Source organism: Lepidochelys kempii, chromosome 24 (assembly GCF_965140285.1).
Source record: "Lepidochelys kempii isolate rLepKem1 chromosome 24, rLepKem1.hap1, whole genome shotgun sequence".
NCBI classification, from domain to species: Eukaryota; Metazoa; Chordata; order Testudines; family Cheloniidae; genus Lepidochelys; species Lepidochelys kempii.
Genome location: NC_136403.1, coordinates 687,061 through 714,975, shown reverse-complemented (window position 1 = coordinate 714,975; position 27,915 = coordinate 687,061). Strand labels below are relative to the sequence as shown.

General features: G+C 65.0%; 3 protein-coding genes across 9 annotated transcripts; 1 reads left to right on the top strand and 2 right to left on the bottom strand.

The window, feature by feature from the left end:
- Positions 1 to 679: 679 nt before the first annotated feature.
- DPM3 (dolichyl-phosphate mannosyltransferase subunit 3, regulatory) lies at positions 680 to 3,059 on the bottom strand. 3 transcript variants are annotated; one of them, XM_073322946.1, is made up of 3 exons: positions 2,800 to 2,876; positions 1,626 to 1,708; positions 680 to 1,074 (listed from the first exon to the last, which is right to left on the bottom strand). In XM_073322946.1, exon 3 carries the CDS (start codon positions 1,039 to 1,041, stop codon positions 763 to 765), a length of 279 nt encoding a protein of 92 aa, XP_073179047.1. In that variant the 5' UTR covers positions 1,042 to 1,074; positions 1,626 to 1,708; positions 2,800 to 2,876; the 3' UTR covers positions 680 to 762. The 3 variants fall into 3 exon arrangements, with proteins under 3 accessions (XP_073179047.1, XP_073179046.1, XP_073179048.1); XM_073322945.2 differs by lacking the exon at positions 1,626 to 1,708 and having other exon boundaries at positions 2,800 to 3,059; XM_073322947.2 differs by lacking the exon at positions 2,800 to 2,876 and having other exon boundaries at positions 1,626 to 1,739.
- Positions 2,832 to 27,915, top strand: TRIM46 (tripartite motif containing 46). 5 transcript variants are annotated; one of them, XM_073322892.2, is made up of 11 exons: positions 12,990 to 14,462; positions 16,180 to 16,435; positions 17,079 to 17,422; positions 17,938 to 18,081; positions 18,972 to 19,067; positions 19,267 to 19,520; positions 19,861 to 19,982; positions 22,394 to 22,693; positions 25,400 to 25,697; positions 26,070 to 26,268; positions 26,922 to 27,915. In XM_073322892.2, the coding sequence occupies exons 1-11, from the start codon at positions 14,400 to 14,402 to the stop codon at positions 27,039 to 27,041; spliced, it is 2,196 nt and encodes a 731-aa protein (XP_073178993.1). In that variant the 5' UTR covers positions 12,990 to 14,399; the 3' UTR covers positions 27,042 to 27,915. The 5 variants fall into 5 exon arrangements, with proteins under 5 accessions (XP_073178994.1, XP_073178995.1, XP_073178993.1 ...); XM_073322893.2 differs by lacking the exon at positions 12,990 to 14,462 and adding an exon at positions 2,832 to 2,915 and having other exon boundaries at positions 26,070 to 27,011; XM_073322894.2 differs by lacking the exon at positions 12,990 to 14,462 and adding an exon at positions 12,270 to 12,441 and having other exon boundaries at positions 26,070 to 27,011.
- KRTCAP2 (keratinocyte associated protein 2) lies at positions 9,367 to 12,391 on the bottom strand. Its single transcript, XM_073322948.1, has 5 exons — positions 12,281 to 12,391; positions 10,753 to 10,907; positions 10,575 to 10,638; positions 10,068 to 10,134; positions 9,367 to 9,563 (listed from the first exon to the last, which is right to left on the bottom strand). Exons 1-5 carry the CDS (start codon positions 12,282 to 12,284, stop codon positions 9,443 to 9,445), a joined length of 411 nt encoding a protein of 136 aa, XP_073179049.1. The 5' UTR covers positions 12,285 to 12,391; the 3' UTR covers positions 9,367 to 9,442.

Below are 27,915 nucleotides of genomic sequence, written 5' to 3'. Positions count from 1 at the left end.
TGAGCTGGGGGGCTGCAGCCTTAGCATGCGGTCTGGTTGATAGCCCCCCACTGCCCTGATTTAATGCCCACTGGCTGCTGAGAGCCAAGGAGGGGCCCTGGGGAGAGGGGAAGGTAGAGGAGTCAGAGGCAAGACTAGATCTCTGCAGCTTCCCACTACGAGTAACCAGGGGAGTCGGTGGGTGAGGTGTAGGCAGCTTGGGCTCAGATAGCTGCCTGGGGGTGGCTAGCCCGAGCAGTGCCACGCTCAGGGGACTGAAGGAGACAGTACAGAATTATCCACCTCGCTTGCACCTTGCATCTGACACAGAGCAGCACAGTGTTCCCTGCCGCTGACTCAGAGGGAAGAGCAGCAGCCAGTGAGTCACCCCTGGCAACACATGAGTGATTCCTGGGACTCTCTCATCCAAACCCTGGCCCGGTTTGCTTGTGAGAGCAGCTAGGAAACGCACCAAGGGGGCCTGGCTGCAGGAGTGAAGGGAGTCACCTAGCAGCAAGCTGCTGCACTGACCACTTCTAGTTACCATCACCATCGAGTCCCCACCCGCCTTGTGCACTCAGTGCCACATGTCACCTGCCCCTGTTCTCCTGAGGGGATGGCCCAGCTCCCTGTCGCAGCAGGAACCCGCCCAGAGCCCACTCTGTGACCGCCCTTCCCCAGGCTGTCAGCAAGGCTCAGCTACATACACTGATTCTTTATTGTGCTAATCCAAGTGAGGTGAGCGGCCCAGCTCCCTGAGGTGCAGCCTCCCCACCCCGCAGGTCAGAACTTCAGCCCTCGCCGGCTCAGGTCCGCTCGGGCCTCTCTGATCTGCTCCTGGAGCTCCTTCGCAGCAGCCTCGCAGTCATTGAATGTAGCCAGGCGGTAGCCAACGGTCGCCAGGGAGTAGCAGCCGAACGCCACCAGCAGGTACACGGGGAACGGCCAGAGCACCTGCTGGCAGGGCAGAGGGAGGTGGAGGCCCAGGGGGTCCAAGGCCAGGGTGGCCCAGGCAGTGCCCAGCAGGGCCAGTCCGCACAGCCACTGCACCAGCTTGGTCATGGTGCGCGTGGCCGGGTCTCGGCGCAGGACAGGCTGCAAGAGAGGCGGGGAGAGCAGGTCAGCAATGGAGAGCGGGTCGCGGCTGAGATGCCGATACCCCCCCAGCCCCGATAACCCCCCAGCCCCGCTGGGCCCCACTACACCCCCCCAGCCCCGATACAGCCCCCCAGCCCCGCTGGGCCGCACTACACCCCCCCAGCCCCGCCAGGCCCCGCTACACCCCCCCCAGCCCCGCTACACCCCCCCAGCCCCGCTGGGCCCCACTACACCCCCCCAGCCCCGATACACACCCCCCAGCCCCGCCGGGACCCGATACAGCCCCCAGCCCCGCTGGGCCGCACTACACCCCCCCAGCCCCGCCAGGCCCCATTACACCCCCCCCAGCCCCGCTACACACCCCCAGCCCCGATACACACCCCCCAGCCCCGCCGGGACCCGATACAGCCCCCCCAGCCCCGCTGGGCCCCACTACACCCCCCCCCCAGCCCCGATACAGCCCCCCAGGCCCCACTACACCCCCCCCCCAGCCCCGCTGGGCCGCACTACACCCCCCCGGCCCCATTACACCCCCCCCAGCCCCTCACCGGCCTCCCCGCTCAGCAGCCAGCGGCCTCTCCCGTCGCGGAGCTGACGTCATTCTCAGGCGGCGTGCACGGCCCGCGGCCTTCTGGGAGTTGGAGTTCGGGAGCCTGGGCCGGCCTGAGCCACTAGGGACCGGGCGCTCCCCCCCACCCCACCCCACCCCCACCCGGGGCAGGGCGCTCCCCTTGCCCCGCCCCCCGCCCCAGCAGCCCCCCGCCCCCGGGACCGGGCTCTCCCCTTGCCCCGCCCCCCGCCCCAGCAGCCCCCCGCCCCCTTCCCCGGGCTCTCCCCTTGCCCTGCCCCCCACCCCCGGGTGCTCCCCTTGCCCTGCCCCCCACCCCAGCAGCCCCCTGCCCCCGGGACCGGGCTCTCCTCTTGCCCTGCCCCCCACCCCAGCAGCCCCCCGCCCCCTTCCCCGGGCTCTCCCCTTGCCCTGCCCCCCACCCCCGGGTGCTCCCCTTGCCCTGCCCCCCACCCCAGCAGCCCCCTGCCCCCGGGACCGGGCTCTCCCCTTGCCCTGCCCCCCACCCCAGCAGCCCCCCGCCCCCTTCCCCGGGCTCTCCCCTTGCCTGCCCCCCACCCCCGGGTGCTCCCCTTGCCCTGCCCCTCACCTCTGGCAGCCCCCTGCCCCCGCCCCCGGGCTCTCCCCTTGCCCTGCCCCCCACCCCAGCAGCCCCCTGCCCCCTGGACCGGGCTCTCCCCTTGCCTGCCCCCCACCCCTGGGTGCTCCCCTTGCCCTGCCCCCCACCCCAGCAGCCCCCCGCCCCCTTCCCCGGGCTCTCCCCTTGCCCTGCCCCCCACCCCAGCAGCCCCCCGCCCCCTTCCCCGGGCTCTCCCCTTGCCCTGCCCCCCACCCCAGCAGCCCCCTGCCCCCTGGACCGGGCTCTCCCCTTGCCTGCCCCCCACCCCCGGGTGCTCCCCTTGCCCTGCCCCTCACCTCTGGCAGCCCCCTGCCCCCGGGCTCTCCCCTTGCCCTGCCCCCCACCCCAGCAGCCCCCCGCCCCCGGGACCGGGCTCTCCCCTTGCCTGCCCCACACCACTGGGAGCCCCCTGCCCTGCCGCGCTCCACCCCTTTGCACTAGGTGCCACCGCACTGGACTCTGCACTCCGTGGGCTGGGTGCCCCCCCTTTCCCCATCACTGGGACTGGGTGCCCCCCTCGGATCAGGTGCCTCACCTGGTGCCCCGACCGGTCCGCTTTTGCAAGGAGCTCCAGGTAGGGATGCAGTGTTCGCGGGAGCCCCACGCTGGACCGTGCTGGGAAACTTGGCAAATGCTGCAGGCTCCCAACGGGTAAGTCAGCGCGTTCCATCCAGGGGCGCCCGGAGGGCGCTGGGCACCTTCCGCGGGGTAAGCAGGTGACGCTGGCACTGCACGAGACCGGCCAGCCGACCGCAGAGACAACGACCTGAGGAAGAAGGCTGAAGTGACTTGGGCAGGTTAAAAAAAAAAAAGTGTATTTCTAGACAAGGCCTTGAATGGGTACCGCTTGGGGGGGACCGAAAAGAGGAGGACAACAGGTGACATAAGGAACCTGGGGAGAAAGATGTCGCTGTCATGGAAACAGACTACAAGAGAATTACAGAACTGGTCTGAAATCAACAAGCTGAAATTCAGTAAAGACAAGTGCCAAGTACTTCACTTAGGAAGGGAAATTAAAATTCCCAGCTACAAAATGGGGACTAATTGGCTAGAAGGCAGGACTGCGCAAAGGATCTGGGGGTCAGTGGGGGTCACAAATGGAAGGTGAGTCAACAGTGTGAAGCAGTTGCAAAAAGGCTGCTTCTATTCTGGGCTGTATGAACCAGAGGTAATTGTCCTGCTCTCCTCAGCACTGCTAAGGTCTCAGCGGGAGAACTGCATTCAGTTCTGAGCACCACACATCAGGAAAGATGGGGACAAATTGGGGAGAGGCCTGTGGAGAGCAACAAACCTGACTGAAGGTTAAAAAAAACCGGACCTAGGATGGAGGAAAGATTTAAAACGGGGCCTGGTCAGTCTTGGGAAAAGCCAACTGAGGAGCGGGACCTGAGAACAGCCAGCATCTCTGTTAAGCCAGGAGCGCTCAAACGGGGTCGTAACCCACAAGGTGGTTACACGGGGGTCACCAGCTGTCAGCTCTGTGGGGCTGACAGCCCCAAGCCCCCATTAAATTACCCCCCCCATTTTGAATTTATAAGGGGGGTCACACTCAAGAGTTTTGCTGCGTGAAAGGGGTCACCAATACAAAAAGTTTGAAAACCACTGTGTTAAGGGCTCTTATAAAGAGGTGGGAATGGGCGACAGGGGATGGATCACTTGATGATTCCCTGTTCTGTTCATTCCCTCTGGGGCACCTGGCAGTGGCCACTGTCGGAAGACACTGGACTAGATGGACCATTGGTCTGACCCAGTAAGGCCGTTCTTATCAATTGTTCTCCACATCCACTGACGGTACAACAAGCAGTGATGGGCTTAATCCACAGCAAGGGAGATTTAGGTTAGCTAGGAAAAACTTCCTAACTCTCAGGGGAGTTAAGCTCTGGTACAGGTATCCAAGGGGGGTTGTGGAATCCCCATGACCGGGGGATTTTAAGAACAGGTTGGACAAACCCCGTCAGGTATGGTCTAGGTTGACTTGGTCCTGCCTCAGCGCAGGGGCCTGGACTTGATGACTTTGTGAGGTCCCTTCCAGCCCCACATTTCTATGGGTCTATGAAAGGAGCAAGAAATGTGGAAACACTGGGTTGTGTCGTGTCACAAGGCACTGGACCACCTAATCTAATAATTCCCCCACCTCTGGAACTGGGTGCCCAGCCTTGCCCCCACAGGTGTCCCACCCTACCCCTCCACCCTGGAATTCGGTGCCCCACACTGGCCCCTCCTGCCTCACACTGCCCTCCCTTTCCCTGGCACTGGGTGACCCATCCTGCCTCGCAGGTCCCTAACGCAGGACTGGATGCTCTTGCAAGTACCAGGTTTATAGCCTGAGCTCAGGGTCCCGCAGCCCTGCACAGAGGCTGCCTGGCTCCTTGGCACTGCAAAGAGTTGGTGGAGCTGCCTGGCACTGGCTGTGTGTGGGGGTGGCTAGCACCCTCCCTGCCCACCTCTCCCTGGGAAGCGAAGCCAGGCCCCGGTCACAGGGCACTGGGAACGGGTGCCTTGCGTGTTCTCACTGACACAGGGCAGGGTGACGCACAGGAAGGTCTGGGAGCCAAGGGCAGCAGCCGCCGCCATCCCAACAGCAGGAACTGCAGGGAGAGCTGGTCACGGGGTACAGAGCTCCACGGCTCCTGCCCCTGCACAGACCCCACGGGGGCAGCACAGCCCCCGCCAGAGACCCCAGCCCTGAGACCCTTTGGCAGAGAGATTGGGGGGGGGTTGCAGCAGTGCCCTGCACCTGAGGCCCCGCCATGCCCAGAGTGCTCGTGATGCCCTGGACCCACGAGATCCTGCCCTGGGTTGCAGTGGTGGCCGTGCCTCTGGGTTCGGGGGGGGGGGACGACAAAGGGGGCCCTTAGCAGGACCCCTAGCTGCCTCCCCATTCCACGTTGCCTGTTTTGCCTGCTTGTTTCCTGGGGTTCCCAGCCAGCCCCAGAGGAAGCAGCCAGATTCCTTGTTTGTCACGCTGGGAGCAAAGAGGCAGCAGCAGCAGGAAACATCTGGTTTCCTCCTTGTCCGGTGACAGCCAGGGATGGAGGGGACAGCAGCCATGGGGTGGGGGCGTGCACACCTGACCTGGGAGAGGGAGGGAGTCCTGGCAGGCAGAGACAGGGTGTTGGGATGGCGGCCCCTCCCTCCTGCCTGCAACTCACTGGTACAGATGCAAAATGTCCTCGGGGTATGTGGGTGAGGGCCCCCCCACCCCCACCGCAGTGCAGGGATGGGCCTGGTGCCTCCAGCCCTGATGGCTCCAAGGGTGCGTGTAACCCCCAGGCAGGGGGACTGAGTGGCTCACACATCATCCAGGGCAGCAATGAGGGGGAGGAGGAGGGGAAGGCTCCATCAGCTGCAGCCTGGCCCCAGGGCATCTCCGCAAGAATGTGCAGCTAATTAGTGGGACAGAGCCCAGCCTCCCAGGCCAAAGGCAATGTCTCCTCCTGCAGCCTGGGACCCCCACTCACCCTCTGGCAGAGAGCAGAGCACAGATTCACTCATTCCTCCCCCCTCACACACTTACTGTATCCCCTCCTGAGCCCAGCCAAACCCTCCAGCATGAGGCATTCCTGCAGCTCCCCAGCCTGCCTTGTGGGGCCCAGGCAGAGGAGGGGGATCTCCCAGCAGCAGGTAAAGGGACTGCCCCTCCCTGCTGAGGTATCGCTGCAGCACTGAAGCCCCAGTCAGGGTCCGGCCCCGCTGTGCCAGGTGCTGCACATGCAGCGGGAGACAGTCCCTGCTCAGAGAACTAGGGGCACGGCCTAAAGTCCTGCTGGCTCTTGGCCCTCTCCCCCCACACTCCCTCCCTTTGAGCCACCAGCACCTGGAGCTGAGCCTATTGCCCCTGGGGCACGGCAGACCTCCCATCTGGCTGCATCTGAAGGGACTAGGGGGCTTGGATGGAACAACTGCCCTCAGTAGGACTCGGCTGCAGCTTGAGTGCCACTTGGCCATGCTCAGGGAAGGGCACAGCAGGGGCCTGCCCCCATTCTCTCTGTTGCCAGCTGATAGCTGCCTGGGACTGGCTGGGACCTCTGCTGCCCCATCACCAGCCCCTGTGTAGGGGTCAGGTTGCCATAACTTCCCTGTTCCAACAGCTCCCCTGAGCCCCGGAGCCTGGCCCAGCCCAGACTTCTGACAAACCAAACACGGGGGAGCGTGTCCCAGAGAGCAGGCCCAGGCCTGGATCTGCTGTCTCTACACACCAGGCCTGGAACTGACACAGGGCTGCCTCTCCCTTGGCCCGGGGGCTCTGCTGGTGGGCCCGAGATAGGATAGCAGGGGCCTGCGTCAGTGACACCCCCCCAGCATTGCTCCAGTTCTGCCCTAGGGCCTGCAGCACCCACTGGGCCTAGGCTGGAGTCCCTGTCCCCATCACTCAAACCCCCTCTCCCAGGCACTGTGGCCCCAGCCCAGGCGGGGAGAAGGACTGTTGGGTCTCTGCTCTCTTCCCCCTCAGCTTCAACGCCAAGCAAGAAGCCTCAGAGTAGGGGAAGTGAGCCCGTCCGCAGGGGAGAATGTTGAGGCACAAGGCCCCTGGCTGAGCTGACTAGCTTTGGGGGGGCGGGGAGGGTCAGCTCCAGCCAGGCAGGGACACCCCTACTACCTGGAGAGGCCAGGAACAGCTCCATGATCCCAGGACTGACAGCAGCTTAGGGCCTGGCAGTCTCCTGGCCTCCTGGACCCACCCTGCACAGGGAGAGGCTCCCATCTGCCCCTGTGGGCCAGGGATATGGCAGGGCTGGGGAATGTGCTGGGAGGAAGGGGGTGGGAAGGTGCCTTTGTTCTCCTGCCAAGTGCTGGCACAGGAGCCTGAGTAAATGCTTTGCCTCTTGGAAGACGCTGGCATACCAGCATCTCGTGGGCCTGGCCCAGCAGCTGGAGCAAAGCGGGACCAGGGACAGTGAGCGATATGCTCCTGAATAGGGTGGGGCACCTGGCCAGGGCAGGGAGATGAGGGTCAGTCCCTCCTAGCCGATGGCCACACCTCTGCCCCGCCAGAGAGGCTCTGGAGTCATCGTCCTGTGGCCCTGGAGGGACCCCAGCTCCTGGGGCCGGCCTGGAGCTCCTGTCCCCTGGACAAACGCAGGGGGCAGAGGCTCTGGGGAGCGACAGCTCAGCCCTGGGGGAATGGGCTCTCCAGGCGACTGGGAACACTCGCCCACCCTCTACCAGCTGCAGCCGTGACCCACTTGGAGACGCTGCACATATGCACCAGCCACATACTAAACCCCGGCTGGAGCCAGGGCATGCGCCTACCCCTGCTAGGCTCTTCCTCGCCTTGCAGGTCTAGACAGACAGCGTCAGCACATTGACACTACCTGCAGCTGGGCAAAGGGGGGCTGCCAGGCTCCATCCCAACCCAGACAGCACTCAGCAGGACAGACCCGCTCTCCTCCCCCAGCTGAGTCACAGCCTGTCTGGGCTGTCCCAGGCAGATAGACTCTTTGTCCAGCAGTCAGATGCCCCCCGCACCTCTCTGACTCCAAGGGGAGAGGAAGGTTCGGCCTTACGCTGCCCTCTGCAAAGAGCCTGACTTGCAGGAGGCCACCCACCGGCTGCTCCCATCCCAGCCCCTCTGGAACAGACCGTTAATCCCTACAGCCCCCCCCCCCCCCCCGGGTGAGAGCCTGTGATCACTGCAGGTGGGTAGCAGACACAGGTGCAGCCAAGGCCTGGGGCCACACACTGAGTCAGCAGCAGCCAGTAGGGCTCAGCTGTTCCCAGCTCCCCTCGGGCACAGTAAGTGTGATTTGGCTCCCATCTGCGGAATGGTTTCAATGCAGTTTATGGTACACAGCGTCTCTGCTACACCCCTAGGGTGACCATACATCCCATTCTGGCTGCCACAGGCCCTTCTTGAAGACCTGTATCAGCCATCCTGACTTTTCTGGCAAAAGTGGGCATTTGTCCTATTTGCCCTTGACAACTGATCAAGTGTGGAGGATCATGCCGGGGGGAGGGAGCAAATCCAGCCCTGCCTGGGGAGGAGGCAGGGCTCGGACTATCGGCTCAGGCCAGCCCCGTGCAGGGAGAGGAGATCAGGCCAGCCCCACCCAGTGTCCCATTTTCCCTTTGGGAAACATGGTCGCCCTATACTAGGGGTGCTCAAACTTTTGTACTGGTGACCCCTTTCACACAGCAAGCCTCTGAGTGCGACCGCCCTTATAAATTAAAAATACTTTTTTATATATTTAACACCGTTATAAATGCTGGTGGCAAAGTGGGGTTTGGGGTTCAGGCTAACAGCTCGTGACCCCCCATGTAATAACCTCCTGACCCCCTGAGGGGTCCCAACCCGCAGTTTGAGAACCCCTGCCCTATACACACTGTTTTGCAGAGGCTGGTAACAAGAAAGGGAGATGTCCCTAGAAGAGAACTGGAGGGGGAGGGGGCTAGGACTGCCAATGGGTTTTGCAGCTGTTGGCTCAGGGCTGCTGCTGCTGCTGGGATCCTAAACATCACAAGCTTGGAGCTAAAGATGGGGCAGCCCATCCTTGCTCCTGGAGAGGCGAGTCACGGGGGTGGTGCTGGCTCTTGGGAAGGTCCCAGTCATAAGGAACTCCACAGCCCGGGGCCCCTGCCTGCCTCCCAGGTAGGAGTGCTAGGTCTGTTAGAGAATAAACAGAGCAGGGACTGGATTCCCCCGGAATGCGATTAATTGCAGCCTGGAGGCAGTGACCTCCGCTGACCCCTCTTCTCCTGAGGAATGAGCTGTTCCCAGGGGGCTGGAGGATTCATGGGGGGCAGGCCGAGCAGCCTGGGGTTTGCAGGGTGACAGAAGGCAGCACCACCCAGTGGCCGTGGCCTGTGCTGCCCATGTGTTCAATCCGTGTTTTGTGTCACCTCCCGGACACGCAGAATTACTGCCAAAACCACAGTGCCCCCTGCTGGACACTGCTGGCTATTGCACAGGATGAAGCCACCACACTGTCAGCCGTTTGTGTAGAGTGGCCCCTGCTGCCTGTCGGACACAAAGACAGACCTTACCCGGCCACCCGCGGCCAGCACCTCGCCCTGGCGTGAACGTGCAGGGGAGCTGGGCCCTGGGCAAGGGGAGCAGGCATGCCCAGTCACCGAGGCCAAGGAACCCACAGGAGCTACTGACCAGAGGTTACAAAGAGACCGTTTTATTGGGTACCCCAGAGTCCCGGGCAGGCTGGATGGGAGGGTTCATGGGGGCATCAATTCCTCTTCTTGCCTTTGCCAATGGCCTTGGCGGGCGCTGCCATGGGTGCTGCAGACTGGTAGAGCGTGGAGGAAATCTTATTGATGTAGTAGAGGGCAATCATGGAGAAGATGAAGCTGGGAGGAGAGAGGAGGGCAGGCCAGTCAGCACCATCCCTTGCCCATACCTGCTCCCCACATGAGCTCCAGCTATTAGAGACCAGGCGGGCGCAGCTTATCCCACACCACCTTCCTCTGAAGCAACTGGCACTAGCCTGGTGGAGACAGAATCCTGGGCAAGATGGACCAGGAGTCAGAGCCAGTCATGCAATTCTTATGTGCTTTGTTACCAGCCGGGAAATGGACCTGCCACCCCTCGCCTGGCACAGTGGCAGCCCTGCCAGCCCCATGCCCAGCCGGGGAGCAGCCCCGCTGGCCCCGCAACCCCTTGCCTAGTACAGGGGCAGCACCACCAGCCCAGGAAAGGAGCTCAGTAAGGCCCAGCAGGTCTCTTCAGCCCTGACAGCACCTTCTTAGAGGAGGGGCTGGATGTTGGTGCTCCCCAGGGCAATGCCCTCCCCCCACTCCAAGACTGAGGGTACCTGTTCCCTGCTACCACCCTGGGATAGGCTTTCTACATACCAGGTGGTCACACACACTCTGTGGATGAGGCCTGATGCAAAGAGAGCGAGTAAAAGACAGACGAGAACTGGAGCAAAAGAGAGAAGGGGAGAAATGTCAGAGGCAGTGAGTGTCTGCCCTGGGCATGCTGCATTGGCCGGCCAGCATCCCCCAAGGGGAGGAGCAGCAAGTGGGAACCCTCCCCCAGTAGAGCAGGGTTAGGGTTCCTTGGCGGGGAGCAGCACGTGGGAACCCCAGAGCAGGGTTAGGGTCCCACTGGGAGTGCAGCATGGGGAGGATTTTCCCAGGGCAGGGCTGGGGTCCCAAAGGCGGGGCAGCGCGTCTGCTCAGTGCAGCAGTGGACTCTCAGCAGGGCAGCTCCCTGCAGACCCAGCGTCTCAGGAATAATCAGACCCCCCTGCCCCCCCACTTGCATCCTCTTGGATCTTGCTGTTTCTTTTAATTACCTGGGAGCTATGGATGTGACACCCCCCCCCCTCCCCCTCCCCAGCAGGGCTGGGCACTTACTCTCCGGGAATATTTTGGCTTGGAACCCTTTGCCGAAGACCAGACTCTCCAGGTTGTTGAAGGCCTGGAGCCAGAGTTAAGGAAAGGAAGGGAGGCAGCTGCCCCTGAGGAGGCAGCGCAAGGTCCGCCCCAGCTCAAGTCTCCCCCCATCCCATCCCCCCCATGTCCCAAAGGATACGGTGAGGGAGAAGATGAAGAGCGCGGATCCCAGCAGCCCGCCCTGGATGGTCAGCCACTCGGTGGAGGCCAGCTGCTTGCTGTACATCTGCATCCCGGTGAAGAGCAGCAGGGAGAGGAGCGAGGAGAGCGCCAGGGACGTGCCTGTGCCCACGGCTGGGGACAGAGCAAGAACCACACAATGGGGCACTGGGCCACTGCCGGGCCCTCCCCAGCAACCCGCAGCCACCCGCCAGCTCACGCTGCTGTGTGAAAGGCCACGCGGCGCCCGGTCGCCAGGGTGATGGGTGCCACACGAGCTGTGTGCTGTGCAGCAGCCCTGCCCCTAGTGCCCGGGCAGCCAGGTGCCAGCAGCCCCCTGTGAGCGCGGGGGGCACCATGGGCACGAAGCCTTGGGGTGATCCCTGCCCACCTCTCCTGGCGGGCACCCCTAGACCCCCCTGCCTGGGGCACCTCACTTCACCCCCACTGTGCTCCCCCAGGGCACCACACTCCATCACCCTGCCCACCCTGGGGCACCTTCCCAGCGGGCACCTCATCCCCTCAGGGCACCATACTGCCCCACCCTGCGCCCCCAGTCCCCCCCCGGGCACCTCCCCTGGCAGGCACCCCCAGCCTCCCCCGCCTGGGGCACCAAACCTCACCCCCCTGCCCGGGGCACCTCACCCCCCCGCCCTGCACCCCCGCGCACCCCCAGTCCCCCCCGCCTGGGGCACCAAACCTCACCCCCCTGCCCCCCGCAGGGCCCCCCGCCTGGGGCACCTCACCCCCCCCGCCCTGCACCCCCGCGCACCCCCGCCTGGGGCACCAAACCTCACCCCCCTGCCCCCCGCAGGGCCCCCCGCCTGGGGCACCTCACCCCCCCCGCCCTGCACCCCCGCGCACCCCCGCCTGGGGCACCAAACCTCACCCCCCTGCCCCCCGCAGGGCCCCCCCGCCTGGGGCACCTCACCCCCCCCCACCCTGCACCCCCCCGCGCACCCCCAGCCCCCCCCGCCTGGGGGCACCAAACCTCACCCCCCTGCCCGGGGCACCTCACCCCCCCACCCTGCACCCCCGCGCACCCCCAGCCCCCCCCGCCTGGGGCACCAAACCTCACCCCCCTGCCCCCCGCAGGGCCCCCCCGCCTGGGGCACCTCACCCCCCCCACCCTGCACCCCCCGGGCACCCCCGCCTGGGGGCACCAAACCTCACCCCCCTGCCCCCCCTGCCTGGGGCACCTCACCCCCCCACCCTGCACCCCCGCGCACCCCCAGTCCCCCCCCGCCTGGGGCACCAAACCTCACCCCCCCTGCCCCCCGCAGGGCCCCCCGCCTGGGGCACCCTCACCCCCCCCACCTGCACCCCCCCGCGCACCCCCAGCCCCCCCGCCTGGGGCACCAAACCTCACCCCCCCTGCCCCCCCCTGCCTGGGGCACCTCACCCCCCCCACCCTGCACCCCCCGGGCACCCCCAGCCCCCCCCGCCTGGGGCACCAAACCTCACCCCCCTGCCCCCCCCCAGGGCACCTCAACCCCCACCCCCGTTACCCATGGTGCCCCGCGAGACGCCGCCGCCGACCCGTCCGCTCTGAGACCCAGACCCGCCGACCCGGTCTCCTGCGCACGCGCGGCCAACCCGGCACGGAGAGCCGCACTGCGCACGCGCGAGGCCGAGGCTGCTCGGGAAGGGACGCGGCAGTGAGCGAGTGGTGAGTCTTTTGCGCATGCGCAGCCCTACGGCGTTCCAGTGATCTCTGAGTCCGCCTGGCGGCCGAGAGCCGACGATGCAACCCGCGTTGTGCGATTTCGTGCGCATGTGCAGAGCCTTGTAATGCAGCGCCCCCTGGAGGCTGGACGTAGACATTGCAGTTATCCTAAAGCGACCCCAGTCTACCAGCCTGGCAGGAGCTCCCTCCCCTCCGGCCCTTATGGGTGTAGGGGCTGGACCGGGGGTGCCGCACCCCCCATGCCTTGAAGTGGTTTCCAGCATATCCAGGGGAAGTTGGTTCAATGGCTCAGCACCGCACTGTACACATTGCTCCAGCACCCTGCTCTTGCGGGGAGGGGTCTGGGGCTGTGGGGCCCTGGGCACTGGGGTGGGACCTGTCTGTGCCCACCGAGGCGCAGTAGGGACAGACAGACATAGACCGAGGGGTGGACAGACGGGTGGATACAGAGACCTGTCTGCACTAGCCATGGTGGTGGAGGGGGCACAGCAGTGGGGCTAGGAGCAAAGGGGGTGGGAGCAGTGGGGCTGGGAGCAGCAGATCACATGTCTGGTGCCTCCCACACTGTGGCCAATGCCCTCGGCACTGAAGTGGTTTTCACCAACTCCCCATCCCCTCCCCTGTCCTCGTTTCCCCCCTTTGGGCCCTTTCTCAGGGTCTGGGTGTTAACTGCTGCACTAAGAGGCCCATTAGGGCTCTCTGGTGACTCACTGTTCTAGCAGTGCCCCTCGGTGCTGGCATCTTCCAGCCCAGACAACTCAGCTATAACATGATTCAGAGGAGCAGCCGTGTTAGTCTGTATTCGCAAAACGAAAAGGAGGACTTGTGGCACCTTAGAGACGAACCAATTTATTTGAGCATGAGCTTTCGTGAGCTACAGCTCACTTCCTCGGATGCATTCAGTGGAAAATACCGTAACATGGAGCTCGTGCCATGACGTCTGGACCCCAGAGCGTGCCTCAAGTTTTCAATCCTCTCCTTTCCGGGCCTGGGCTGCCAGTCACAGGGCCTTTTTCCTTCTGCTCTGGCTCTGCACAGCCCGGGGCTGGAGAGACACACAGCCCAGCAGCTTGGCAGCCCCTAGGCCATGTCCACATTGGCAAACAGTGTTTAGCTTGTATCACGTTCACAGTGCGGACAGACAGTCGTCGAGTGGGTCGAGGGAAAGCCCAGGGGGAGCCGAGGGCTAGGCACCAGGGGTTAAAACACACCTTTTTCCTAGGGAAGACAAGGCCTGTGGAATCAAGAGAGATGAGGTGGGGGAGGGAATATCTTTTACTGGACCAGAGTCTGTGGGTGAGAAACAAGCTTCTGAGCTGCTCAGAGCTCTTCGACAGGTCTGGGGAACAAATCAGACCGGCTCCCAGCAAGAGTCCCCGTTGTACGCAACCCCCACGACAGCAGGCACTACCCAGCGGCCGTGCTGGCAGCCAAACTCCCCTCTCCATTGGTGCGAGATCCCCAGCGGGGATGGGGGAGCCTGGCTCTCAGGTCATACGTCTGGCGTTGCACAGGGGTGTGGACCATGCAGGGAGGTGCTTTCACGGGGCCCCAGATCCCCAAAGGGACTGAGCTGAGGGGGTGGGCGTCCTGGTGTCAGGGGGTGTGCAGGCAATGGGCCAGTCTCCATGATGCTGGGCTAGTAACCCCAGCCAGGCTGCCTCTGTCCCGCTCTCCCCTCCCCGGCACTGGCTGTTGCCCCCTGCCACACGAGGGGCAGCCCTGACCCGAGGGTGCCAGCCCCCCTCCTCTGTCTGCAGGAGCAGGGGGGCAGCCCTACCCCCCCTCCACGTGCCAGCCCCTCGCCCCTACCCCGGGAGCATGCGCACCGCTCCCTGCCTCAGCTCGGCTCCTCCGTGCGCCCCCCCGCCGCAGCGTGGGGTGTTCGCCGCCGCCGCGCTGCCGTCGGGACCGGAGCCCGGCCGGGGGCGGCCGGAGCCATGGCGGAGGGCGAGGAGCTGCAGACCTTCACCTCCATCATGGATGCGCTCGTCCGGATCAGTGTGAGCGGCTGGGGGCTGGCTCCTCGGGCGGGGGGGCACGCCCCGTGATGGGGGGTACGGGTATGGGGCGCACGGGGGTGTGCAATGCACGGGGGTGATCGGTGTGCATTGCACGGGGATGGGGCGTGCAGGGGCCGGGAGGATGATTGTGCAGTGCAAAGGATACTCGGGTGTGCAATGCACGGGGATCACTGGGTGTGTAGTGTGTGGGGGATGGGCGTGCAATGCACGGGGTGGGGTAGATGATGGTGGTGGCATGGGAGGGGGGTGAGCAGGAACCAGACCAGCTGCTTCTGGGGGTGAGAGGCCCCCGGGGCTCCCCATTCGCCTCCATCCCTGCCCTGGACCCGCCTTCCCCAGGGGCTGAGAAGGATCCCGAGCATCCATGCAGCTCTCAGTCTCCATGGCAACCCTATGCAGGAGCGCCCAGGGCTGGATGCCAGGCAGCAGCAGCAGGGCCCAGTCCAGCTTCTGTCTCTGCCCTGCCCCCTTCTCCCCCTGCCCCTCCCTTCACCACCTCCCCTCCTCCTCCCTCCCCCCCCTCGCTTTGTGTCGTCTGCGCCCCTTCTCCGGAGGCAGAGATGGCATCCAAGAGATGCAGCAAGGTGAGCGCGGGCCCTGGCCAGCTGACAGCTCGCCCGCCGGGGGTCTGGGAGCAGGGGGACTGTCTGGGCTTTGTCCTCGGCCCCTGCGGGCCAGAGATGGATGGCCTGGCAGGCTGCAGGCTTGCTGGCTGCCTCGATCCCCAGTGGCATTGTGCAGCAGCGAGGTGGGGGGGTGTGTGCATGTCTGCGGTGTGCACCGAACTGGGCAGATGCACCTGGCAGGTGCCAGCCACACAAGGGGCAGCCGCAGGGGCAGCCTAGCCAGGAGCGGAGGGCCCATGAATGGGGCTTGGGGCAGAGGGAGCCGTGTGTTTTGGGCCGGGGGGAGGCTGTTTGCCCCACTGGGGGAGTTGGCAGCTTGTGGGCTCCTCAGGACAACGCACTGGGACTTGGGGCCTGCCCTGGGACTGGCTCCGGGGCCCGCATCAGGCCCTTCCCTTGGTCGCTTTGGGCCACAAGCAGAGCCGGGATTTCGCTCTTTCTGGGTTGGAACTGGACGGGTTTGGGGGCTGGGTGGGCGATTGCAGAGCAAACCCGCAGCGAACAGGCCCGGTGTGTGCAATGGGGGCGGGGAGGGGGCGTTTAGGGGGAAGCAGTGTGCCCCAGACCCTCTAATGAAGCAGCAAATTCTGCCATCGTTCCGAATGCAAAGCGCAGTGTGGAAACCAGGGTCCTTCTGGAAAACGCCCCGAGCTCTGCTCTGAGGGCCGGGGAATGGAGAAGGAGCAGCCTGGGGAGCTCGGGTCAGAGCCCACGGGAGCGCGTGGCAGGCTGGCCAGACTGGAGGAATCTGGGACCATGCACCTAGCTGGGGGCTGGCTGGGCAGGTTCTGCAGCCAGCTGGGCACCTGCAGGGAACCTGGCACCTCTTGTTACCTGCTGAAAGCGGCCAGTTGGCAGCTGTTTCTGGGGCGAGCGGCTGTGAGACTGGGGGGATGGGAGGGGCCCCCCTGGGGAGTGGCTGTAATACCTGCCCAGCAAAGGCTCCCCCATGTGGCTGCCAGCATGGCGCTCCCGGGTCAGGACTGAGCCCCAGCACCCCCTCTGGTGGGGGTGGGGAAAGGCAGTTCCTAGGGGGGCAGTTGTGACCTTTCTCCTTGGTTCCTCTCCAGACCAGCATGAAGAACATGGAACGGGAGCTGATCTGCCCTGTCTGCAAGGAGATGTACAAGCAGCCGCTGGCCCTGCCCTGCATGCACAATGTCTGCCACGTTTGTGCCAGTGAGATCCTCGTGCAGCATGGCTACATCTGCTGTGACCCCAGTTCGGAGCCCACCTCGCCTGCCTCCACACCGGCCACCCGCAGCCCCCGCATGGGCCGCAGGGTCGTCCCCAAACCCGACCGCTTGGATCGGCTCCTCAAGTCAGGTGGGGTCAGAGCAGCACGTCCTGGGATCCCCAGCCCTGCCACAGGAGGACCCTGCTTCTAGGGTCTGGGGGATGCAGCTTCCACATCCTCTGAGCCCTGGAAAACCCCCAGAGTGCATTGGGAGCAGAAGGCTCCTGATCCCCCTTGGCAGAGTGGGAGGAGTCTGTGCATCTCGGTGCAGGAATTCACTGGGGAAGCTCAGTCAGGGGCCGGGAGGAGGCTGCGGGGCCTGGGAGGGTAACCAGGCCTGAGGTCTCTGTGCAAGGGGCAGAGGGCGGGGGTGGGTAGGTGACGGCCGTGGCAGGGGGGTGACGGCCGTGGCGAGGGTTCGTGGCCGTGGCAGGGGGATGGCGGCCGTGGCGGGAGGGTTAATGGCTGTGGTGGGGAGGGTTCGGCCGTGGCAGGGGGGTGACGGCCGTGGCGAGGGTTCGTGGCCGTGGCAGGGGGATGGCGGCCGTGGCGGGAGGGTTAATGGCTGTGGCGGGGAGGGGTCGGCCGTGGCAGGGGGGTGACGGCCGTGGCGAGGGTTCGTGGCCGTGGCAGGGGGATGGCGGCCGTGGCGGGAGGGTTAATGGCTGTGGCGGGGAGGGGTCGGCCGTGGCAGGGCTGAGTGTCATGTGACAGGCTTCTGGGGTCCCCCAGGGTTTGGCACCTACCCGGGCCGGAAGCGGGGGGCCGTGCACCCCCAGACCGTCAGCTTCCCGTGCCCGTCCTGCCAGCGGGATGTGGAGCTGGGCGAGCGGGGCCTGGGCAGCCTGTTCCGGAACCTGACGCTGGAGCGGGCTGTGGAGCGGTACCGCCAGACCATCAGCATCGGCACCGCCATCGTGTGCCAGTTTTGCAAGCCCCCCCCGCTGGAGGCCACCAAGGGCTGCACCGAGTGCAAGTCGAGCTTCTGCAACGAGTGCTTCAAGCTCTGCCACCCCTGGGGCACCCAGAAGGCCCAGCACGAGCCCACGCCGCCCACCCTCAACTTCCGGCCCAAGGTAGGGGCTGCCCAGGGCGTCCCGGGCCAGGCTCCAGCGAGGCCCGGACGCGAGCAGTCCCCAGGCTGGGCCCTGGGCATGGCTGGGGAGAGGTCTGGGCGCTGGGACTCGGTTGGGGAGGGGGGTGGCGTGTCTGGGCCCGGCGTCACCCGCCCTGTGCCCAGAGCAGGGGCCAGTGGGCACCTGAACATGGCTCCGAGGTGAAAGGGCCTCTGGCCGCTGCTGCATGGGCGGCTGGGGTGGGGGCAGGCGGGGGGGGCTCCATGCATCTCGTCCATCTGGAGGCGTGCAGGGCGATGCCAGCCCCGGTGTCACACCCCTGCATGCTGGCAGGGGGCCTGATGCCAGGGACCCTGGGGGGGGTGCCGAGATCAGGGGGCACGTGGATGGAAGGGGGATGCTGAGGCAGCTGGGGGGGGCACTGAGTGGGGTGCTGACACCCACTGGCGGGGTGGGGTGCTGGCTGGAAAGCAGGGCGCCGGCCCCTGTTGCTGAGCGTGGGCCTTGCTGCGCAGGGTCTGATGTGTCCGGAGCACAAGGAGGAGGTGACTCACTACTGCAAGACCTGCCAGCGGCTGGTGTGCCCTCTGTGCCGTGTGCGCCGCACTCATGCCAGCCACAAGATCACACCTGTGCTGAGCGCCTACCAGGCCCTGCGGGTAAGGGATGCACCGGGCCTTCCCAGGCCAGAGCTGGGGGGTGCAGATGGAGTATGGGTGGTGGGGAGCTTTGTGCTGGCACTTGGGGCATGGGCAGGGTGGGGCGTGGGTCTCCATGGCAGAGAGGGTCAGGTACAGATGGGGGATTGGCAGGCCGGGAGGACTGTCTCTCTGTCAGAGCTGGGCAACACAAGTGGGATGTACCCTGAGGGGGGAATCCCAACCCGGAGCTGGGGGTGTGCAGATCAATAGGGCATGCACAGGGTGGGGGTCCAGTACCAGCAGTGGAGGGTGCAGATGAGACATGCAGTGAGCAAGGTGCATGCAGTGGGGGGGGATGCAGTGAATGGGGTACATGTCGTGGGGGGAATCAGTGAACGAGGTGCATGCAGAGGGGTGATGCAGTGAGCAAGGTGCATGCAGAGGGGTGATGCAGTGAGCAAGGTGCATGCAGTGGGGGGGATGCAGTGAATGGGGTACATGTCGTGGAGGGAATCAATGAACGAGGTGCATGCAGAGGGGTGATGCAGTGAGTGGGGTGCATGCAGTGGGGATGCAGTGAGTGGGGTACATGTCGTGAGGAGAATCAGTGAACGAGGTGCATGCAGAGGGGTGATGCAGTGAGCAAGGTGCATGCAGTGGGGATGCAGTGAGCGGGGTGCATGCAGTGGGGATGCAGTGAGTGGGGTGCATGCAGTGTCGGGGGGTCAGGTCCCTTTGTAAACCTGCCGCCACCCTCATGGACTGTGCATGTTGGCCCAGGCGTGGGGCCCGGCTTGTTCAATGTGCACAGCCAGGTGGCTGGGTTCAGAGCCCTCCCCCCTCCCCGTGGACTGGACGGTGCGAGGTGAGCGGCCTGTGTGTCTCTTTTGCCCACGCTGCCTGTGTAGGAGAAGCTGACGAAGAGCCTCACCTACATCCTGAGCAGCCAGGACACGGTGCAGGTGCAGATCGCGGAACTGGAGGAGACGGTGAAGCACACCGAGGTGAGCGGGGGTCGCCAGCAAGGGGCACTGCCAGGGCCGGGGGAGGGGACGCTGCTTCACCCCTCTGGGGTGAGGGCAGGAGGTGTCCCGGCACTGTGCTCCATCCCCAGGGCACCCCCAGGCCAGGTGCCAAAGCCCCAAGGCAGCGGGGCCCCTGTGTGGAGGGAGGCCCCATGGTGAATCTGCTCTGGTCGGGCAGGTGAGTGGGTCCCAGGCCAAGGAGGAGGTTTCCCAGCTGATACGGGGCCTGTGCACGGTGCTGGAGGAGAAGCAGACGGCCCTGCTGCAGGCCATCCAGGAGTCCCAGCAGGAGCGGCTGGCCAGCCTGCACCACCAGATCCAGGAGCACCGGGCCATGCTGGAGAACTCAGGCATGGTGGGCTACGCCCAGGAGGTGCTGAAGGAGACCGACCACCCCTGCTTTGTCCAGGCAGCCAAGCAGCTGCACAGCAGGTACCGTTCCCTCTGATTTCGTTGGGGTGGGTCCTGCTTTGAGCAGGGGGTGGGACAAGAACCTCCTGAGGTCCCTTCCAACCCTGATCGTCTGTGGTTCTGTGGGCGCCGCAGGGGATCTCCCGGGGCCAGGGATCTGGCTGATGCGCTGTCCCCATCTCCCAGTGCAGTGGGACACATGCAGGAGGAGCCTTCCACCCCTGTGGGCTAGCGGGAGGGACTCGGGGTTCAATTGCCGGGAGCCCCCATACTGGTGCGTGAGTAGGACTGGGCACTGGTGCCACTGGGAGCCCCTTACCGGGGCCCGTTGCACCGACGCCTGAATCTCCCGTCGTCGCAGGATCGTCAGGGCCACAGACTCGCTGCAGAGCTTCCGGCCTGCTGCCACTTCGTCCTTCAGCCGCTTCCAGCTGGACCTCAGCAGAGAGATGAAGCTGCTCGCGGACCTGACCTTTATCAAAGGTAAACATGACAGCCGGAGACCTGCGGCCAGCCGCAGGGGCGGAGCTCTGGGCTGAGGGGGAGGAGCTTCCTCTGTGGCTTCCTTTAGGGGGAGGAGCTTCCTCTGTGGCTTCCTTTAGGGGGAGGAGCTCTGGGCTGTGTGGGAGGAGTTCTGGAATGAGGGGAGGGGCTTCCTGGATGGGGAGGAGCTCTATGCTGAGAGGGCGGAGCTTTCTCTCTGCTTTCCTGGAGAGGGAGGAGCTGTGTGCAGAGTGGAAGGAGCTTCCTGCCAAGCACCCTGCGGCGGGAGAAGCAGGGGGAGGAGCTCTGGAGGGGGAGGAGCTCCCTGCCTGGCAGCTGGAGTGGGAGGAGCTCTGTCTGGAGTGGGAGGAGCTCCTGTCTGGCAGCCTGACCCCCACACCTCCCTTCTGTGTGGAGCTGGGTCAGGGGCTGGCAGCTGCTGGAGAGAGACCTGTGGGAGAAGTGGCCTCATGGGCTCCCGCAAAGCCTCCCACACTTCGGGTCCTGCCCTCAGCTACCGCGTTGTCCTGCCCTACCCAGGGGGCCCCTCCTGGCAGGAAGCTGCTCGCTCTCGGGGCAGGCAGGGTATGTGAAATACCCAGGGGGGCTCGGGGCTCCCTATAGAGTCAAGAGACGGGTCCCCTGGCCCAGCAGCCCCCAGAGTCCATGGGGCTCAGCCAGCGTCAGCCCCCACCCTGTGCTCCAGGCTCCCTGCAGGCAGGGCAGGGGCGGAGGGTAGGAAGCTGGGGGTCAAGAGCCTGTGCGGTGGGACTTGGATGTGAGCAAACAGGACCAGGACCCTGTGCCAGATGCAGAAGGGTGAGTAGCCAGCTGGGCCAGGCTGGGCCAGGACTCCCTGTGGGGGAGCGCTCCCATGGGAAGGGCAGGTGCCCTCCCCCACGGGCAGGTGCCCACCCCGGGCCCTGCACTGCACCGGCTGGGGACTCTTTTCAGACTCGCTTCTACCTCTGTTTGTTTATAGGCTATGGCCGCTGCTGAGTCGTCACTGAAGTACCCGAGGCAAGTCACGCTCCCGCCCCTAGAGCTGCCCCTGCTCTCTCTCACCAGACCTCTGTCCTCTTCCCCCATTCATCCCCCCATCCCTCGCTTCTGTGCCCATGCCCCATCTGCCCCCCATCCCTCGCTTCTGTGCCCTTCCCCATCTGCCCCCATTCCTCCATCCCTCGCTTCTGTGCCCGCCCCCCACCTGCCCTCCATCCCTCGCTTCTGTGCCCGCCCCCCATCTGCCCTCCATCCCTCGCTTCTGTGCCCGCCCCCCATCTGCCCTCCATCCCTCGCTTCTGTGCCCGCCCCCCATCTGCCCCATCCCTCCATCCCTCGCTTCTGTGCCCGCCCCCCATCTGCCCCATCCCTCCATCCCTCGCTTCTGTGCCTGCCCCCCATCTGCCCCATCCCTCCATCCCTCGCTTCTGTGTCCGCCCCCCATCTGCCCTCCATCCCTCGCTTCTGTGCCCGCCCCCCATCTGCCCTCCATCCCTCGCTTCTGTGTCCGCCCCCACCTGCCCTCCATCCCTCGCTTCTGTGCCCTTCCCCATCTGCCCCCATCCCTCCATCCCTCGCTTCTGTGCCCATCCCCATCTGCCCCATCCCCCCATCCCTCAATTCTGTGCCCTTCCCCATCTGCCCTCCATCCCTCGCTTCTGTATCCGCCCCCATCTGCCCTCCATCCCTTGCTTCTGAGCCCATCCCCCATCTGCCCCCCATCCTTCGCTTCTGTGCCCACCCCATCTGCCCTCCATCCCTCGATTCTGTGCCCATCCCCCATCTGCCCCCATCCCCCCATCCCTCGCTTCTGTGCCCATCCCCATCTGCCCCATCCCCCCCATCCCTCGCTTCTGTGCTCGCCCCCCATCTGCCCCCATCCCTCCATCCCTCGCTTCTGTCTCCATCCCCCCATCTGCCACTCCATCCTTCTGTGCCCATCCCTCACTTCCTACCCATCCCTGTCCCTATTCCTCCATCCCTGTGTCTCCATCCCCCACTATCCTCGTCCCATCCCTCTGTCCTCTCTCCCCTCTGTTCCAGCTCCCCACCCCTCACCGCCCAGTCCCCGCCACCACCCTCCATCACGCTGTGCCCGGTTCCATCCCCTGCTCCATCCTTCAGTTCCCTGCTCCCCCTCATCCCCTCCTGTGTCTCCAGCCTCTGCTCCCTCCCTGCCTCTCTCTCCCCACACTTGCACTCAGCCCGCCTGGTCCCTGGAGCCTCTCAGCAGCCCCTGGCCCCGTCTCCCTGACTCTCCCCCTGGTGCTCACACAAGCTCTCGGCAGTCAGAGTCCCCTAGCCTCCTGCTGGTTGTTCGTCCGTCCGGAATGCCCCCGCCCTGCGTCTGGCCGCTCGCCTGCCCCCCAAGTGGGGCCTGCTCGCTTAGCCTGTGTCTCTCCCTGCAGCCCCCGAGGCGCCGGTGATCGACACGCAGCGCACCTACGCCTACGACCAGATCTTCCTCTGCTGGCGCCTGCCCCAGCTCTCGCCGCCCGCCTGGCACTTCACTGTGGAGTACCGCAAGAGCGACGCCAAGGCCAAGGCACTCAAGCTGTGGCAGCGACGGGAGGAAGTGCGGGGCACCAGCGCCCTGGTGGAGTACCTGGACACGGACAGCGTCTACGTGCTGAGAGTGAAGGGCTGCAACAAGGCCGGCTTCGGGGAGTACAGCGAAGATATCTACCTGCACACGCCGCCAGCACCAGGTGAGGGGGGATCGACCTGCACACGCCGCCCGCACCGGGTGAGGGGGGATAGACCTGCACACACCGCCCGCACCGGGTGAGGGGGGATCGACCTGCACACGCCGCCCGTACTGGGTGAGGGGGGGATCTACCTGCACACGCCGCCCGCACCGGGTGAGGGGGGGGATCGACCTGCACACGCCGCCCGCACCGGGTGAGGGGGCATCGACCTGCACACGCCGCCCGCACCGGGTGAGGGGGGAATCTACCTGCACACGCTGCCCGCACCGGGTGAGGGGGGATCGACCTGCACACGCCGCCCGCACCGGGTGAGGGGGGATCGACCTGCAAACGCCGCCCGCACCGGGTGAGGGGAGGATCGACCTGCACACGCCGCCCGTACCGGGTGAGGGGGGGATCTACCTGCACACGCCGCCCGCACCGGGTGAGGGGGGGGATCGACCTGCACACGCCACCCGCACCGGGTGAGGGGGCATCGACCTGCACACGCCGCCCGCACCGGGTGAGGGGGGGATCTACCTGCACACGCCGCCCGCACCGGGTGAGGGGGGATCGACCTGCACACGCCGCCCGCACCGGGTGAGGGGGGATCGACCTGCAAACGCCGCCCGCACCGGGTGAGGGGGGGATCGACCTGCACACGCCGCCCGTACCGGGTGAGGGGGGGATCTACCTGCACACGCCGCCCGTACTGGGTGAGGGGGGATCTACCTGCACACGCCGCCCGCACCGGATGAGGGGGGGGATCGACCTGCACACGCCGCCCGCACCGGGTGAGGGGGCATCGACCTGCACACGCCGCCCGCACCGGGTGAGGGGGGGATCTACCTGCACACGCCGCCCGCACCGGGTGAGGGGGCATCGACCTGCACACGCCGCCCGCACCGGGTGAGGGGGGGATCTACCTGCACACGCAGCCCGTACCGGGTGAGGGGGGGATCTATCTGCACACGCCGTCCGCACTGGGTGAGGGGGGGGATCGACCTGCACACGCCGCCCGCACCGGGTGAGGGGGGATCGACCTGCACACGCCGCCCGCACCGGGTGAGGGGGGGATCTACCTGCACACGCCGCCCGCACCGGGTGAGGGGGGGGATCTACCTGCACACGCCGCCCGCACCGGGTGAGGGGGGGGATCTACCTGCACACGCCGCCCGTACCGGGTGAGGGGATATCCCCTCCTGTTCTGCCTGCACCAGGTGTGGTGGGACCTACCTGCACACACCGCCTGCACCAGGTAAGGGATATTTATATGAGGGAAGATTAATAAGACTGGGAATTTTCAGCTTGGAAAAGAGACGACTAAGGGGGGATATGATTGAGGTCTATAAAATCATGACAGGTGTGGAGAAGTGAATCAGGAAATGTTATTTACTCCTTCTCATAACACAAGAACTAGGGGTTGCCAAATTAAATGAATGGGCAGCAGGTTTAAAACAAACAAAAGGAAGTATTTCTTCACACAGCGCACAGTCAACCTGTGGAACTCCTTGCCAGATGATGTTGTGAAGGCCAAGACATTACCAGGGTTCAAAAAAGAACTAGATAAATTCATGGAGGATAGGTCCATCAATGGCTATGAGCCAGGATGGGCAGGGATGGTGTCCCTAGCCTCTGTTTGCCAGAGGCTGGGAATGGGCGACAGGGGATGGATCACTGGGCGATTCCCTGTTCTGTTCATTCCCTCTGGGGCACCTGGCATTGGCCACCGTCGGCAGACAGGACACTGGGCTGGATGGACCCTTGGTCTGACCCAGTCTGGTCGTTCTTATGAGATTATAGGAATTTCCTGTTTTCACAATATTTTTCTGAAACTTTTTAAATCAACCTTTCATTCACTATATACTGTACTCCCTCCCATCCCTCCACCTGCTTTAACCCAAAACCTGAGTTTTTTCGAAGTGAAATCATGGAATTATATTTTTTGCGAAAGACTTTGATATACATTTAAACATCTGATGGGCCCCACCCCAGAGATAGCTGCATGTCAGCACTGGGTGAGCAATTGCCGCACAAGGTTGCTATCTGGCTATCAACCAGCTGCTGCACCCAACCCCAGAGGTGGTTGCATTTCATGCCCTGGGGCTGTGATACACCACAGGGATAAAGAAAGATGAGGACTCAGAAGCAGGCCTAAAACCTCAGTATCTAGATACTATGGGAACTGATGATCTCCCTTCTGTTTGCCAGAAGCTGGGAATGCGCGACAGGGGTTGGATCACTTGGTGATTCCCTGTTCTGTTCATTCCCTCTGGGGCACCTGGCACTGGCCACTGTGGAAGACAGGACACTGGGCTAGATGGACCCTTGGTCTGACCCAGTCTGGCCGTTCTTATGTTACCCCCCCAGCGCCGTCTGTGCCAGGTTGGGGGGACCTACCTGCCCACACCTCCCACAGCACACATCTGTGACCTGCAGACGGAGGGCTCTAAGCCAGCCCTGGGGATCTCCATGGGGATGCACCTTGGGAGTCACCCCAGCCCCAGAGCCGCAGCACGGGGAAGTGCTGTGAGTGGTCAGTGTCTGTGAGTCCCGTGCACTCGACCCAGGGTTGTGGCGACTCCCAGCTAGGGGGAAGCCCAGGTTGCTGCACCCCTGAGGAGTCCCACGTGTCCCTGCGTCCCGCCAGGAGAGGAGCCTGTGGGGGTGTGGGGCCCCCCCTGTCTTTCAGCCCTTCCCCACTCTCTGTTCTCTCTCGCTTCTCAGTCCTGAGCTTCTTCCTCGATAACCGCTGGGGCTTCAACCGGGAGCGCCTGGCCATCAGCAAGGACCAGCGGGCCGTGCGTAGTGTACCTGGCCTGCCCATGCTCTTTGCCGCTGAGCGCCTCATGACCAGCTGCCACCTCTCCATCGACCTGCTCATCGGCGACGTGGCCGTCACGCAGGGCCGCAGTTACTGGGCCTGCTGCGTGGACCCCAGCTCCTACCTGGTCAAGGTGGGCGTGGGGCTGGAGAGCAAGCTGCAGGAGTGGTTCCAGGTGCCGCAGGACGTGGTGAGCCCCAGGTGAGGGCAGAAGCTGGGCCACCCACGCTGGGGGTGGGGGAGGCAGGGCCCAGCAATGCCCCCAGGTCCGTGGGCCTTGGGCTGGAGCTCCCATCACACCGTCAGGCCCTTGGGCTGGTTCTCTGGAGCTCCCAGCATCCCCTCGGGCCCCTCCCTCTGTCACACCCCACACCCGGCTAAGCCCTTGGCATGCTTTACTGCTCCCTGAGGGAGGGGCCTGGATGCTAACCGGGCAGAGGGGCAGAGACCGTGGGGGGCTTCAGCCCCCTTTGTCTGAGGCTGCCGTGCCCCAGGGGATGGGATCGTCTCAGGGCGGATCCATCTGTGTGTCTGTCCACACCATGCACTCATGCTCCCCCTCCTGCCGGGCAGGTACGACCCAGACAGCGGGCATGACAGTGGGGCGGAGGACGCCACCGTGGACGTGCCCCCCCCATACGCCTTCCTGACCATCGGCATGGGCAAGATCCTGCTGCCCCATGGCTCGGCCCTCACCTCCCGCGACCCCAGCGGCTGCACCATCCCCCTGCCCCCCCGCATCGGCGTCTGCCTGGACTACGAGCGGGGCAAGGTGAGCTTCTACGACGCTGTCTCCTTCCGTGGCCTGTGGGAGTGCGGCGTGGACTGCTCGGGCCCCGTCTGCCCGGCCTTCTGCTTCATCGGGGGCGGGGCCCTGCAGCTGCAGGAGCTGGTGGCCAGCAAACAGGAGCGCAAAGTGACCATCGGGGGCCTCTCCAAGCTGGACTGAGCCGGCCATGGCACACGCCGGCCGGGGATTGGCCCCGGGGCCAGCTGCCGGCAGTGGGATTGCACGCCGCGGACATGCCACCAGGAGGAGCCGCCTGAGCCCTGCCCTCCGCCCGGCGTGGGAGTTTGGCTCTGGGGACCACTGAGCTCTGGCCAGTGGGGTTAACGAGGGGGGCCTCAGAGCTGACGGGGAGCGGAGCGAGGCTCTGACATGGGGCCAGTTTAGGGCCTCAGCCCCCGGGCCCGGAGCGCAGGCTGCAGTGACGGCAGAAGGGCGGCGTAGGGCAGACCCCTGCCAGCGTGGGACCCAGCCATGAGCTGAGGCCTCGGGGGCCAGGAGAGCCCGGCTCTGCTCCCCAGCGTCTCCGTGCTGGGCTTGTGAATCCTTCCTGTTCTGGTGGATTGTGGGGGGAGGGTTGGGGCCTGCTGCTCCCCCTCACTGCCCTCCCACCAAAACCTCTCCCCTCCCACCCCCAGCTCCTCTCCACGGCCTGCCAGGGGCTCCCACCTGAAATGATGCCCTCTCCAGCACGTTTAACTATGGAGTCTGAGCTGTGGGCGCTGAGGACACTGGGCAGAGACTGGCAGTGCCCCTGAACCAACCCCCATCCTGCCAGGCTCTGGCCTGAGGATGGGCCGGGCCTGGGTGAGTGTCACGTTCCCGAGATCCTCCTTCCACATGGACCAGGGCGCAGCAGCCAGCCGCTGTGCCCGGGCCTGAGAGGGGGAGCTGGGTGGGGCCGAGCTGGGGAGCTGCCTGAGCCCCGGGCTGGGCCCTGGGCCAGGGGAGGTTGGGCTGGGTTGGGCAGAGGGTGATTGTAGACGTGGCTCATTGACCCAGCCAGCCCAGCTGCTGCCCAGAGCCAGGGCTCGTCCTGCCCCCTGCATCTGGGCTCATCCTGCCACTCCCTCAGCGCGGCTCTGCAGAGGAAGCGGGTGACGGCGGAGGGGTGCAGAGAGCCCTGCTCACTGGGAAGGCACCAGGCTGCAGAATGAAGCTCCCTCCCCAGGCTGGGGCCTGCTGGAAACATCCCGTCAAGTGCGAGGGAGGATGGGAGAGCACGGAGGGGGTCTCACCCCGACCTCCACGCTGCCATGCGGGGAGCTCCCCACGTGGGTCCAGCCCTGCCCTGCTGCACCTGTCCTGCGAAGCCCCTACGGCACCGGCATGAAGTGTCCGCACTCGCTGCCCTGCACGCGCCTCCTTCCGGGGGACAGGGGGGCTAGTGCAGCTTCACCTCCACAAACAGCAAAGCGCCAAGGAGCAAATCCACCCGCTTCTATTCTTCCCCAGCCTGTGCCATGGGCAGGGGGCAGGCGTTGGGCTGGCTGGGGATGGCAGGGCCAAGGCCTCTCGGGGCCTGGGCTCCGGCACTGGGAGCTCCCAGAATTTCTGTGGGGTCTCATGGGGTCTGTACTGTGCAATCGCTGTATTTTCATGGTTTCCTACAATAAACTGCAATGCCAGAGA

Excerpts from the sequence above, each read along its gene's own strand:
- DPM3 (XM_073322945.2), bottom strand. The coding sequence starts at position 2,934 with ATGGAACGCGCTGACTTACCCGTTGGGAGCCTGCAGCATTTGCCAAGT. Across the intron at positions 1,075-2,799 it reads CGGACCGGTCGGGGCACCAG|CCTGTCCTGCGCCGAGACCC; the intron begins GTGAGGCACCTG and ends CCTCTCTTGCAG.
- KRTCAP2 (XM_073322948.1), bottom strand. Across the intron at positions 10,135-10,574 it reads AGCCAAAATATTCCCGGAGA|TTCTCGTCTGTCTTTTACTC; the intron begins GTAAGTGCCCAG and ends CTTTTGCTCCAG. Across the intron at positions 9,564-10,067 it reads AGAGTGTGTGTGACCACCTG|CTTCATCTTCTCCATGATTG; the intron begins GTATGTAGAAAG and ends CTCTCCTCCCAG.
- TRIM46 (XM_073322895.2), top strand. The coding sequence starts at position 14,400 with ATGGCGGAGGGCGAGGAGCTGCAGACCTTCACCTCCATCATGGATGCG. Across the intron at positions 19,983-22,393 it reads GGACCTGACCTTTATCAAAG|CCCCCGAGGCGCCGGTGATC; the intron begins GTAAACATGACA and ends CTCTCCCTGCAG. Across the intron at positions 25,698-26,069 it reads CAGGACGTGGTGAGCCCCAG|GTACGACCCAGACAGCGGGC; the intron begins GTGAGGGCAGAA and ends CCTGCCGGGCAG.